The 14,397-nt window shown below is 36.9% G+C and overlaps 1 protein-coding gene across 4 annotated transcripts in view; it reads left to right on the forward strand.

Annotated features, from left to right (window-relative positions):
* Positions 1 to 13,875, forward strand: part of LOC113909516 — a 34,891-nt gene extending 21,016 nt beyond the window's left edge. For 3 of the 4 annotated variants that reach the window (XM_027570790.1, XM_027570789.1, XM_027570788.1), the window contains exons 6-9: positions 975 to 1,085; positions 7,037 to 7,143; positions 10,634 to 10,724; positions 13,521 to 13,875. In XM_027570790.1, the coding sequence (XP_027426591.1) occupies positions 975 to 1,085; positions 7,037 to 7,143; positions 10,634 to 10,724; positions 13,521 to 13,637 (426 nt within the window). In that variant the 3' untranslated portion in view covers positions 13,638 to 13,875. Of the gene's footprint in view, positions 1 to 489; positions 1,086 to 7,036; positions 7,144 to 10,633; positions 10,725 to 13,520 lie in introns of those variants that run through there. The other variant, XR_003515758.1, reaches the window with a different exon arrangement.
* The last annotated feature ends 522 nt before the right edge of the window (positions 13,876 to 14,397 follow it).

Genomic DNA, 14,397 nt, shown 5'->3' on the forward strand with positions numbered 1-14,397 from the left:
TAGAAAATACAGTTTGTCAGATGGTTTTTTGAGGGAGAACATGGGTAAATATGATTATTTACCATATTTGCTCCACTCTTGTCCGTTTTTTGATTTGTTAGCAAAGTATATATTTATATATATATATGTATATATAGCTGAAAGAAATGAGGCTATGCAAGTATGTGACAGTGTTAACAAATTTAAACATATCCTCATTTTTCTTCATATTAAAATGGTTACTGATTCAGTCAACAAAAAATTTTTGAATACCTACTTATGCTCTGTTGAACATATTCTAAAAATCTATCATGAGCTATAAATATAAATTTGGTTCACATGTGGGTGTTACTTGATGTAAAGTAATGTAACTTGATGTAAAGTCAGAATATGTTTTGACCTTTCCTTCCTTGTTAGTTTTTTGTTTTTACAATCAAAAGTGCATACATAATAATATCTAGTCAGTTCTTGATTTTTCTTGTTAACTAATTGGTCGGTTATCTTTGGCAGATCGCAGACACCAGACTGACTTCCCTAAGCCAAACAGGACACATCTCCAGCCACCTGCCTCTAGTGTCAGACTGTGCATGATTTTCCATTATATTCCCCACGGGTTAACTCCTTTCTTGCTTTCTGCCGCTGTAACTTCCCAAGAAATTACAGAAACAGGGTATTAAACAGAGAATCTGTATGCGATCACTTTTCTCATTTCCAACTTTATTGTATGCACAGTTTCGTCAGGAAAAGTAAGAAATCAATCTTTCAAAATATAATTGCTTTTAAATAATGAAATTAATAAACTACAGTCAAGATCTTGATCAGTAAGTGTTTGAGTTCTCGAAGTTATAAGTTTTACATACATGTTATTTATCTTTCATTTTATTTTTACTTTATTGAATTCTATTTTTTTAAAGTGTGATTTTTTTTTTTAATTTTGTGTAGAAATGAACTCACAGTTCATTTACTTGCATCATAACATGCCTTTATTTTTTCAGGGTTATCTTTATAGTTCAGCACTGCAACTGTATGGAGTAGAATTGAATGGAGACTTTTGCCAGTTGCAGGAAATGGTCATAAAAAAATACCAGTTCACTGACAGAATAAAGGTAATGAAGTGCAGTTGAGAGACAACGTTGCATGAGTTTCAGGTGCACGGCATGGTGACTTGATAAGTCTGTATGTTATGCAGTGCTCATCACGAGCGTAGCTACCATCTGTCACCCTACAGCGTTATCATAATATCATTGACTATGTTCCCTATGCTGCACTAAAGGTACCCTTTTAAATATATATTCCGTTATCTATTTTATAGCATAATTTAGCCAGATTTCTTCTGGATTGGAGTTGGAAAATCTTTTTGAATCTATTCTTGGTGGCTGTCGTGTAGAAACAGATTGAGTTGACTTAGTACTTTTAAACAATAAAGGTGAATTTAATTATAATTACCTTCCACTCCTATTTCTCTTCCTCCCCAATTTTATTAGAAAGTAGAATTTTTCTTAATTTCTTTTATCTCTTCTGTAGTATAGTTTTGGTAGCAACATTCAAATTTGAATCTCTAGATGTAGGTCAGAAGTGTACGTAATGAAACTCTTATGTTGAAAGTAAGCAAAAAAGTTAAGTAATGCTCTCAGTTCTTTACCTTTTTTTTCTAAGCTTCCAGGAGTTGTGTGTGGATGCCACAGAACGGCAGTTCAGGAGAATGATGCCCTGCATTTGGCTATAACAGAACTTTTCTCTTTTTCTGTATGCAAGGGGAAAAATAACCAGAAAAGGGAAAGGAAGTGTTTTGGTTAATGCAGTAATTCTTGTCCTTTCACTGACGATCCTACACTTCAATGGCAATGCAGAGAGATACTGAGCAACTAAGGCTCTCTGGTGTTAAAGTGTTGAAAGATATCTCGTTATGATTAAGGATCTAGTCCTCCCCTTTTTTTATTGAAGGAAATGTTTTTTCCTCCTTCCAAACTTCCTTTTTTCTCTCTCTTTGTCTCTCTCTCATCTTAGAGAAACAAATGATTAAAGCAAATTTATCGTCTAGTAATAAATTCATGGATTTTTCTCACTATCCCATATTTAGTGAACAGAAACACATTGTTCTTATATAATAATCACATAACAGGAATGTTGATTTAATTGAAAGTTAAGATTTAAAAATTGACCTTTTAAGAATCCTAGTTTATAAATGGGTGCCAGGGTGGCTTAGTCAGTTGAGCATCCGACTCTTAATTTCGGCTCAGGTCACAATCTCAGGGTGGTGGGATAGCTCTGCGCAGGGCTCAGTGCTCAGCAGGGAGTCTGCCTGGGATTCTCTCTCTCCCTCTCACTCTGCTGCTCCCCCCCCCCCCCCGCGCCCCACGCATGTTCTCCCTCTCTAAAATAAATAAATATTTTAATAAATAAATGGAGATCCAAGTACCTTGTTATTTTTTTAAAGAAGACGATAAAGGTATGTAAAACACATTTATTTACATGTTAAAAGGTCTTCACCCCTTGCTTTTCAACAGAGCGTATGTGGATGAATGCCCACCCCACATACTTCTGCGGCTTCAGTGGCTATTTGTAACCCAGTGACAGAAAGCTGTTTTTATACCATTTTATTGGCAACCTTAAGAGTTTCCTTCCTCAATGGTAAAGACAATTGTTGTATTTGAGAGGCCCTAAGATCAACAGAAAGGAATTCTAGGGTTATTTTTTATAGTATCTTGAAATCTATGTAGCCTTTAAGTCTCAGGCTCTGCTTTTTGTTTTGTTTTTGTTCTTGTTTGGGCTTTTTTAACAGGACTTTCTTAAGAAGTCTAGGAATCCTTGGTTGTCCATTCAGACTTAAGAGTGAGAAACAAGCTGGTTGAAGTGGGGGATTCTGAGCACTGTGGGCTTCAGTGTCGAGTGATCTTGTTTGGCTGGTTAATTAGTTGGGGAATATCTGATAAAGTATCTTAAGATCTTTCCTCTTGGGCTGGTCTGATTGCCCAGAGAAAACTTTTCCAGTCTCCTTACTGAGTGGCAAACAACATCCTGGGGACTGAGTGGTAGAGGAAAAGAAGTGAAGCATAGGGATTCACAGCATCCTGTCTGCCTTACTTCCTTTGTTTTCAGTACATTAGCCTTTCTTTCAACTAGTCCTGGTGCCCCCTGACCCAGACACCTTTTGTTTTCCCCTTTCCAGAGAATAAACCTCTATTCTTCTGCTGGGGTATGAGAAAGTTGTATAGGGGTCTGGGTACTTCTAAAACTGACTTTCAACCCAATTACCTTATTTTTAGCATTTCTCCCTTCTCCTTCACCCAGAAATACCTGGTGCCATCAATTGTGAGCCTTTTTTGAGATTCTGTAGTATAAACCAAGTATGGGTCTTTGCTTTCTATCTATCCAGCTTAGAAATCAGATTTTTCTAGTCTCCTAAATTCCTTGTTAGTTCCTTTTTTTCCCTAGCTTACAAAATGTTATCTCTGTTATTTCCTTTCCCATTCCCCCCATCCTCCTGGGTATACTAAAAACCCTATACTGTTACTATAATGGGGTTTCAGGATGCCACGTGTCTTATGCACTATCTTTACATGAAAGACCCATTGACTTAAATTCTTTCTACCCTCTCCGCTAGACTAAAGGGGAAGTTTTCTTTATTCATATCTTGCTTATTCCTTTGATGGCACTTAGCGTTACCAGCATAGCTGTTTCATCCCATTACTAGAATATAACATACTTGAGTGTAGATATTGTATCTCATTCATCATGGTGTATGTATCTCCCAGCACAGTATCTCGTATATAGAAGGTGCCCATTAAAAATTGGTTAAATTATTTTGGGTTGCCATGTGGCCTTTGCATTGTTAGTATTCCAGTTTGTCCAGAGCCATTTTGGGGAGTTTCCCTGGGACTTCTGTTGGTTGCCATAATTAATTGATCCACCACATTCTTTTTTTACCCTATCTGTGGGGTGGGGTGTGGGAGAGTGAACAGAGATGGGAAAGAAAAAGAGGAAACTGTGGTATATCAGTAGGTTAATTTGCATGCCTATTTCATATCTCAGCAACATGTTTAGAAAGTTTAAAGTGATTGTTTTCTGTGTGTTCAGGAATATGTCAAAGGTGTGTTTCAGAGACTAGAGGCCCACCTAATTTAAATTATCTTAGTATTTTTACTATTTAAAAAGGGGGATAAAATATGTTAAGAATCAGACCCCACAACATTCTGAATACTATTTATTTGTAAGCCCAAAGAAATCCTTTAATACAAAAGAGTTAAACTTTTTTTCTTCTTTTTAAAATAAAAGTGCTTTGTTTTGCACTTGAGAAAATAGATGTTTTCTCTTGTTATCTTGCCTGTGGCAAGACTTGTTGATTGTGGTCAAGTTAATATTTTGAGGTATATAGTTTTTATTTTTTATTATTAAGTTTTTTATTGTAATTGCTCTGTAGTTGACATACAGTGTTATATTAGTTTCAGGTGTACAATATAGTGATTCAGCCATTCTGTACATTGCTCAGTGCTCATCATAAATGCACTCTTTAATCCCCATCATCTGTTTCACCCATCCCCCCCCTTCCACCTCCCCCTGGTAACCATCAGTTTGTTCTCTATAGTTAAGATCTATTTCTTGGTTTGTCTCTCTCTACTTTTTTTTGTTTCTCTCCTTTGCTTGTTTTTGTTTCTTAAATTCCACGTATGAGTGAAATCATATCGTTTTGTCTTTCTCTGATTGGTTTATTTCACTTAGCATTATACTCTCTGGCTCCATCCATGTCATTGCAAATGGCAAGATTTCATTCTTTTTTATGGCTGAATAATATCCTATGTATATATACATATACACACACACATACATGATCATATATGTGTATAGTCATACCATTTGTATGTGTGTGTGTGTTTGTATGTATGTATGGCTGAATAATATCCCATATAGATAGATACAGATACCACTTCTTTATCCATTCATCTATTGATGGACACTTGGGCTGCTTCCAGAATTTGGCTGTTGTAAATAATGCTTCAGTAAACACAAGGGTGCGTGTATCCCTTTGAATTAGTGTTTTTGTATTTTGGGGATAAATACCCAGTAGTGCAATTGCCAGATCATAGGGTCATTCTATTTTTAGCTTTTTGAGGAACCTCTATATTGTTTTCCACAGTGGCTGCACCAGTTTGCATTCCCACCAACAGTGCAAGAGAGTTCCTTTTTCTCTACATCCTCACCAACACTTGTTTCCTGTGTTTTTGTTTTTAGCCATTCTCACAGGTGTGAAATGATATCTCATTGTAGTCTTGATTTGCATTTCCCTGATGATGAGTGATGTTGATCATCTTCTCATGTGTCTGTTGGCCATCTGGATGTCTTCTTTGGAAAAATGTCTGTTCATGTCTTCTACCCATTTTTTAAATTGGATTTTTTGGTTTTTTGGTGTTGAGTTGTGCAAGTTCTTTATATATTTTGGATACCAACCCTTTATCAGATACATCATTTGCAAATATCATCTCCCATTCAGGAGGTTGTCTTTTAGTTTGGTTGATTGTTACCTTTAGTAGATAGTCCCAATAGTTTACTTTTGCTTTTGTTTCCCTTACTTCGGGGGACCTATCTAGAAAGATGTTGCTGTGGCCAGTGTGAGAGAAATTATTATCTGTGCTCTCTTCTAGGATTTTAATGGTTTCAGGTCTTATATTTAGGTCTTTACTCCATCTTGAGTTTATTTCTGTGTATGGTGTAAGAAAGTGGTCCAGTTTCATTCTTTTGCATGTAGCTGTCCAGTTTTCCCAACACCATTTGTTGAAGAGACTTTTTCCTGTTGCATATTCTTGCCTCTTTTGTCAAAGATTAACTGACCATAAAATTGTGGGTTTATTTCTTAGTTTGCTCTTCTCTTCTATTCATCTATGTGTCTATTTTTGTGCCAGTACCATACTGCTTTGATGACTACAGCTTTGTAATATAACTTGAAGCCTGGAATTGTGATGCCTCCAGTTCTGTTTTTCTTTTTCAAGATGACTTTGTCTATTTGGAGTCTTTTGTCAAATGTTTCCCTACACATTTTAGGATAGTTTGTTCTAGTTTTGTGAAAAATGCTGTTGGTGTTTTGATAGGAATTGCATTATATCTCTACATTGCTTTGGGTAGTGTAGACATTTTTACATCCATGAGCATGGAATGTCTTTCCCTTTCTTTGTGTCATCTTCAGTTTCTTTCATCAATGTTTTATACTTTTGTTGTTTTTTTTAAAGATTTTATTTATTTATTTGACAGAGAGATAAGAGAGCTCAAGTAGGCAGAGCGGCAGGCAGAGGGAGAGGGAGAAGCAGACTCCCCACTGAGCAGGGAGCCCGATGCGGGACTCGATCCCAGGACTCTGGGATCATGACCTGAGCCGAAGGCAGACGCTTAACCGACTGAGCCAGCCAGGCGCCCCAGTGTTTTATACTTTTGAAAGTACAGGTCTTTCACCTCTTTGGTTAGGTTTATTCCTAGGTGTTTTATTGTTTTGGGTGTGAGGCATGTATTTTTAAATACATTGTTTTGTTTGCTTTTTTGGATAAATAATCAAGTAAATTTTAGATGAAAAGTCAGACGAAGCCGATAAACATACTGTATTAACACTTTATTTTTTTGTATTAACATTTTACAATACATAAATAACTTTTATAGTTTTTATATGATCCCATTTAATTCTGTGAATCAGGACAGATATTATTCCTTTTTATTTATGAAGACACCAACTGCCTAGTGTACAAACTCAGTTGATGATGGAACCAGAGTTTGAACGTAAGGCCTTTGACTCTTACAATTAATGATAATAGTCATAGTGGAAAAAGTTCTGAACTGGGGATTGAAAGACTGTAATTATATGACTATGTAAACAAATCTGTCTAAAACAAATATTCACAAGTTTATGGTTTTTAATTAGATACTAAATATCTCCCATAGATGATACTATTAAATATACTGCTCTTTCTCACATTTTAATTAAGGTTGACTTCTCATATCGCCTCCTATCGTTGAACCAATAGATATTTCTTCTGTGGTTATCTTTCTTTTCCTAAATGAACTCATTCTTCTTAAGGTGCTTCATGCAGACATCTGTACCCAGGGTTCACTGCTGCAAAATGCTGATGTCATTATCATGAATAATGTCTTCGAATATTTTCTTGATGAGGCAGAACAGGCCAGGTATGTTACTTATTCAAGCAAGAAATTTGTTAAAATATATTCAGCAAACTATGAAAAGGGATTAGTGGGGTGCCTGGCTGGCTCAGTCAGTAGAGCATGTGACTCTTGATCTTGGAGAATATAAGACCCACATTGAGTGTAGAGATTACTTAAATAAATATCTTTTTTTTAAAAAGGGATTGGTAAAGTAGAAGTATTTTCATATTAAACTTTTTTTATTTTTTAAAGATTTTATTTATTTGAGAGAGAGAGAATGAGAGATAGAGAACACGAGAGCGAAGAGGGTGAGAGGGAGAAGCAGACTCCCTGCTGAGCAGGGAGCCCAATGCGGGACTCGATCCCGGGACTCTAGGATCATGACCTGAGCCAAAGGCAGTCGCTTAATCGACTGAGCCACCCAGGCGCCCTAAACTGTTTTTTAAAACAACCTCAACAAGATTATATTAGTAAGGAAATGTAGTATGGATAAAACAAAAAGTAAACTTTGATTGTCTAAGTTTGTAAAATATTACATCTAATGGGGGGGTATATATTAAATGATATCATGACCCAAGCATTTGCTTAGCAATCAGGAATGCAGTAACAATTCCCGATGGGCGTTTATACTTACTCTTTTCTGTCTCCATTTTATTTTCTTTGAAAAAAACATGATGGGAATTAATTTCTATAAGTGATATAAGATATAAGAATATTAACCAAAATAGTGATTAGTTATCAAACTTTTAAAATATTTTTAAGGTGGTAATAGTAGGTTCCTAAAACTATTCCACTATTCACGCAGTGGGAAAATTAGCATATCTGTGATCACTTTTTTGACTTCTCTGCCACAGTTTGATGCTTTGTGACCCATCAGGACCAGTAGCTTCCTCTAATTAGAAAATTCCTGTGGTCCATAGTCGGAGACATTTATTTTCTAGCTAGCTAGGATTCATGACTTTTTTTTTTTATCATAATGGCATATGTGTACTCTAAATGCAAGAAAACTCCTTTCCATATGTACAAAATGGAATTACACGGATGTTTGGATTAGTGCATCAATAAGGTTTATACTGCAGAGAAATAAAAAGACATATAGACCATAAACAGTTAATACGGAGTGGAATCCTGAATGGCTAAAGCTCTTTATCCTGCTACCCTTTTACCTCCTGTGTTCTCCCCTGCCCCCAGCTTTCTGTCTCTCACACACACACACACACGCACACACACACACACACACACACACACACACACACACACACACACTGCTAGTAGGTTAAGGTCATTGTGAAATTAACAGCTTAAATATTTTTAAAAGAAACTAGTTCAAAAGAAAGCTAATCATATAATCAAAGCTCAGCCAGAACGGGTGACAGTTTTTGGTCACAGGCTGAAGACCAGAAACACAACATGAGCAAAGTTATCTTAATCATAGCCCTCTTTAAGCTTAATTTCCAGTGGACAAAGTATGACTAGCTTTTCACCTTTTTAAGTTAATGACCAGTAGCAAAAGCATTCCATAATTGTTGGAGAATGAAATAGTACCAGGTTTATGTTGTATAAGAAGTTAAAAGAGAAAAACACTTTAAAATCTTTGGAGATTCATTACAGGAAGATTTTGACTGCTGAAGAGTGATGAAAGCCACTGGTGAACTTGACACTGGAAATACTGAATATTTGGGTTGTTTTAAAAAGCTTTCTTGGTACATTCATTCACACGCTCTACATTGTTCAGTGAATAGGTATCGACCACGTGTGCTAGTTCAGTCATTTCTCCTAAATCAGTCTAGTACAATGAATTTGAAATATAGGTTATAGCCATGGATGACAGTATACAGGAGAATGTTTACAAGACACGGTAAAGCATTCTGGCATTGGAATCGTTCTGACAAAACTGATCATTTACCTATGTTAATTCTGTATTGTACTGAGTGAAAAAGAAAGATGACGCCACATATAGCCTCCAAGGACTTGTCTTAATTAGAATCTGAGACAAGTGGAATGATACTACTATAGGAGTTAGTATATACGAGAAAACAGAAATATATCGTAATAGTAGAAAATGTGTACTCAGCAAAGACTCGGGCTTCAGAATAAGTCCGATCTCATTACAGAGTAACACCCCAGATTTGTAGAGTAATTGTAAGTTTAAAAGGTGCCTCAATGTATTTTTTGAGTAGGTGAAACAGACACAGCAACCAGAATGATAGCTTACCAGAAACAGCAAGTGCTATTCTGAGAGGCACGGCCAACCGTGCCAATTTAGTCAGCTTCTTCATTCTTATTAAACAAACTTATAAAATATGTCATTTTTAAGGAACCACATCAAAACAATAGCTCTAGCCCAAGCACAGTGACAATTATCAAGCACTGCTACATGATTTTAGATCTAGCCTGAGGAAAAAGAACATTTGTATCATTTTGCCTAATAAACTCCAGAATACTAAACCTAATAACCATTGCTGTAACTGAGAGAAATGCAAATGACACCACTGCCCACCTGCCCGTTGCAAGGGATGCGCATCTCTGCCTTGCTTGGCCATTGCTCCCTGCTAGTGGGGTGTACGGTCAACACTCATGCACAGTATAGAAAGCCAGTTCATGTCTGCACTGAATTAGTCAGAACTGGGCAGGTACTGCCTTGTGGCACATATACACGCACATGGCATTTCATCATGCTTTCAATCTGGCTGGCCCCACTCAACTTCGTAGGCGCCATGTTGCCCAAAAGTCTTCCCATTAAATATTTTTGACAACCAGATAAAGTATGATTTCACTCTTGATGTTATTTTAAAAGATGTAATCTACATATCATGCTTAATTGTTAGTCTTTGCTTGGCTTCTGGCGTCTATGGCCTTTCTCCACTACTCTTCCCCACCTCTACCTCTTAGCCCTTCTCCATTCCACAGAACCAGTTTTGACACACTTCATCAAGAGTTTAAGGAGCGCTTGGGTGGCTCAGTCAGTTAAGCTTCTGACTCTTGGTTTCAGCTCAGGTCATGATCTCAGGGTCATGGGATCAAGCTCTGTGTCAGCTCTGTGCTGGGCTTGGAGCCCGCTTGGGATTCTCTCCCCTGCCCCTCTCTCTCTCTCTTTCTCTCTCTCTCTCTCCACCCCCTTCCTCTCCCTCTCCCCTTCTTCCTCCCTCTCCCCCTCCCCTCAAAAAAAATCAAAAGAGTTTAAGGGGCTTTAACTACTGATCCAGCTTTGACTTGTGTATTGGTTCTGAAAACTGAGTTTTGGCCTTAACAGTACCTCGTAGTAACACAAATCCCCATCGTGTTGAATCTCTTCAATGTTGTAACATCATAATTTTGCCAACACCCCCTTCAGAAACTGAAGAATTTACCAATTTCTAATATTTTGCTGCAATCCTATTTCCTGCAGGCAAACATTTTGCCCATCTGGATTTCTAGGTATTGCCTGTGCTGCATTTTCTTTTGTCATCTTCATTTTTTAAAAAGTGTTCAGTATCTGGTAAAACCTAAAATATAAGTTTTTAATATGTTGCAGAGCCTGGGAATATATCAGTCAAAATGTAAGGAAACAAGGATCGTTATTATTAACAGTACCAAGTCTTGAAGATTCTCTCTCAGGCCTTCAGGTATGTAAGCCTCTTTCCCAGCATTTCTTTTTTAAGATTTTATTTATTTATTAGAGCGCATGCATGAGAAAAAGAGAGAGAGGGCAGGGGCAGGGGGAAAGGGAGAAGCAGACCCCGCTGAGCAGGGAGCCTGATGCGGGACTTGATCCCAGGACTCTGGGATCATGACCGGAGCCGAAGGCAGATGCTTAACCGACTGAACCACCCAGGCGCCCCTTTCCCAGCATTTTTATTGTCAAAACTTTTCTCCAGTTTTTTTTCTGATAGCTATTAACAATATTCTAGAGATGTTCTATCTGAATATAGTGACAGATGATAGAAAGAATAGCAGTAACTTATGGCCCAAGAACTGGTTTGTGGTTTGTTTATTGGCCTCAAGAGCTCTGAAATTGCAATTCTTATCTTGATATAGATTCCTTACTTCTCCAACCAGTTTTTCCAACTTGGGGGTTACAGTTTTAGGTTAACAAATGCTACTAAATGTTTGTAAGAGGCTTAGAACACCCACATCATAACTTCCCCCTTAGAACAAAAGGAACAGAGATACCTGGGTGGCTTAGTCAGTTAAGCACCGGCCTTCGGCTCCATGATCTCAGGGTCCTGGGATCAAGTTCTGCATCAGGCTCCTTGCTCAGCAGGGAGCCTACTTCTCCCTCTGCCTGATGCTCCCCCTGCTTGTGCTCTCTCTCTTCCTCTCTCTCTCTGACAAATAAATAAAATCTTAAGAAAAAAAAGAACAAAAGGAACAGAGTTGTTCAAGGCTTCTAGAATCGGATGTGTAGACTGGAGGCCCGTATACTCTGCACAGTTTGGAATCTTGTACAAAGCACTTCTTTGTTCCTTAGATTCTCCATATAAAGTAAGGCCCCTATTTACTAAGTTTCAGCCCAATAAGTTGACCCTATATAAAGGTTAATTAGTATTTATAAAGTTCTTAGAGACCCCTAGATGAAAGAAATAAAATATAAATGGAGTATTATTATAGTTTTCTTCAGTAGCGCTTTCCTTTCCTATAAGCACTGCCAAATGTAAGCATCTATTTCTTCCTTTAAAAACAAACTAAGCCATCATCAATAATACTTCCTTAAGAAATTTTTGTCAGTCATCTAAATTATAAAAGTAGGGGCGCCTGGGTGGCTCAGTCGTTAAGCATCTGCCTTTGGCTCGGGTCATGGTCCCAGGGTCCTGGGATCAAGCCCCGCATCGGGCTCCCTGCTCAGCGGGGAGCCTCCTTCTTCCTCTCCCACTCCCCCTGCTTGTGTTCCCTCTCTCGCTGTGTCTCTCTCTGTCAAATAAATAAATAAAATCTTAAATGAATGAATAAATAAATAAATTATAAAAGTAATTCATGTTTATAATAACAAGGGAAATAATCCTGAGATATATAAAGAAAAGATGTTAATCTCCCCATCCCCTCCACTTGATTCTTTTCCAGGAGAGACCCATCTCATGTGTGGTATAACCCACCATACTTTTCCATGCTTATAAAAATATGTGTTTAGGGATGCCTGGGTGGCTCAGTCGGTTAAGCGTCTGCCTTTGACTCAAGTCATGATCCCAGGGTCCTGGGATCGAGTGCCGCATCGGGCTCCCTGCTCAGTGGGGACCTGCTTCTCCCTCTATCTGCCACTCCCCCTGCTTGTGCTCTCTCTCTCTTTCTAATAAATAAATAAAATAAAAATTAAAAAAAAATAAGTCTTTTAAAATATATGGTCTCCAAGGGGCGCCTGGGTGGCTCAGTCAGTTAAGGATCCAACTCTTGATCTCAACTGAAGTCTTGATCTTAGTGGTCTTGAGTTCGAGTCCTGCATTGGGCTCCCGCTAGGTGTGGAGCCTGCCAAAAAAAAAATACAGATATATATAAACTTAAAAATATATATATATGTTTATGTGACCATATATATATATGGTCTCCAATTTATAATTTCTTTATAGATTGAAATAATTTGGTGATTTTTCACTTAACAAAATAATGGTTTCACACTAAATATATAAATCTGTCTAGATAATCACTGGAAATTATTATTTATGAAAGAGTCCTTATGCATGAATTTTTGAATAACTTTATTGCTTTCTTATTTAATGAAACTTCTTTATTTTTTTTTAAGATTTTATTAATTTATTTGTCAGAGAGAGAGAGAGCACAAAGTAGGGGGAGCGGCAGGCAGAGGGAGAAACAGACTCCCCTCTGAGCAGAGAGCCCGATGTGGGGCTTGATCCAGGACCCTGGGCTCATGACCTGAGCCAAAGGCAGACGCTTAACTGACTGAGCCACCCAGGCGTCCCTAATGAAACTTCTTTAACCAGATATATTCATTGGCGGCTCTAGAATTTCTGTGTCATAGGGACTCAAGTTTACAGTGTAAAGGGAAGGACCGATGAGGGTTATGGAGGGAGATTAGTGCCTCTCATGCAACCCCTTAGCACCATCACTGTGTATGTATGAACAGTTTTCTCTGTTCTCTGTGTATTCTCATTGTTGTTTTAGTCTTTTATTGTTTAAACCTAATGATAATTATTAACCTAGTTACGTTAAAACAATTATTCTATTCTGTATTTTCTTTATTCTTTCAAATTCCAAAATCAAAGTAAATTAAATCCTGAACCCACAGACCTACCATGTAGTACAACAAAGAATTGTTCATGTGACACCATGTAAACTTAGTCCTGCTTGTTGTAAAAAAAAAAAAAAATCTGTTGTCTTCAGTTACTTAGTTCATCATGATTTCTTGAAGTTCCAGAGAACAGGATCGTTCTGCAATTTTCATGTTTGTTTGTAATCCTTTTTTCTTCTAGATAAATATACAGTTATCTTCCTGGGTTGAAGAGGTACCTCTGAACTATGATGTATACCCAGAAAAGCATATTGACAGAGAAGCTCTTGAACAAATTCATTTGTATAAGATTCTCTAACATTAAAATAGTCCTACGTCAGTGTAATGGTTTGTTGAGTATATTACAAATTAATAAAAAAGAAACATCACCCCAATACCCTAACACATATTTCTGTATATTCCTTTCTAGACTTTGTATGTATGTTTACATATTTGTAAATAGTCTTATGGGTATATATGCACATATATGGTTGTGTATAGACACATAATTGTGTCCATATAACCTTTGATTTCTGTGATAATTTAATTAAAATACTTATCTGAATATTTTTGGTTTTCTCCCGTTTCTTTTATCTTGTTAAAAACATAAATGTCTTTCTTTAGTCACTAATTCTGTATACCAATTCCAGATATGAGAAAAAAGAATAGAAGGTGATTCTATCATGAGAGAAGGGTAGAGGGGAAGGTAGGTTACATTGTATCCCATTTATTAGGTTTCTGTTCTGTAAGATTCCTTGTACACAGCTTTATGTGAAGAGGCTAGCACAAGAACCAAAATAAAAAAATAATTGCAGTTGCTAGGAAAAAGCAAAACTAGAAAGATAGTCTCCAAAATATAAATAGAGATTTTATCTAGCTGGAGGAATTACTGCTGATTTTTTTTCTTTTCCGTATTTTTCTGTATTTTCCATTTTTTTCTATAATGAATGTATTTTGAGATCAGGAAAAGCAAAACTTTTTTTTAAAGAATACAATGGAACATCAAAAGAACACCTAACTAGTTCTAGTAATCTCATATTTAATATTATATTTAAATGACTTTTTTAAACGAAACTAAC

The sequence above is a fragment of the Zalophus californianus genome, chromosome 6 (genome assembly GCF_009762305.2).
Source record: "Zalophus californianus isolate mZalCal1 chromosome 6, mZalCal1.pri.v2, whole genome shotgun sequence".
Taxonomy (NCBI): domain Eukaryota; kingdom Metazoa; phylum Chordata; class Mammalia; order Carnivora; family Otariidae; genus Zalophus; species Zalophus californianus.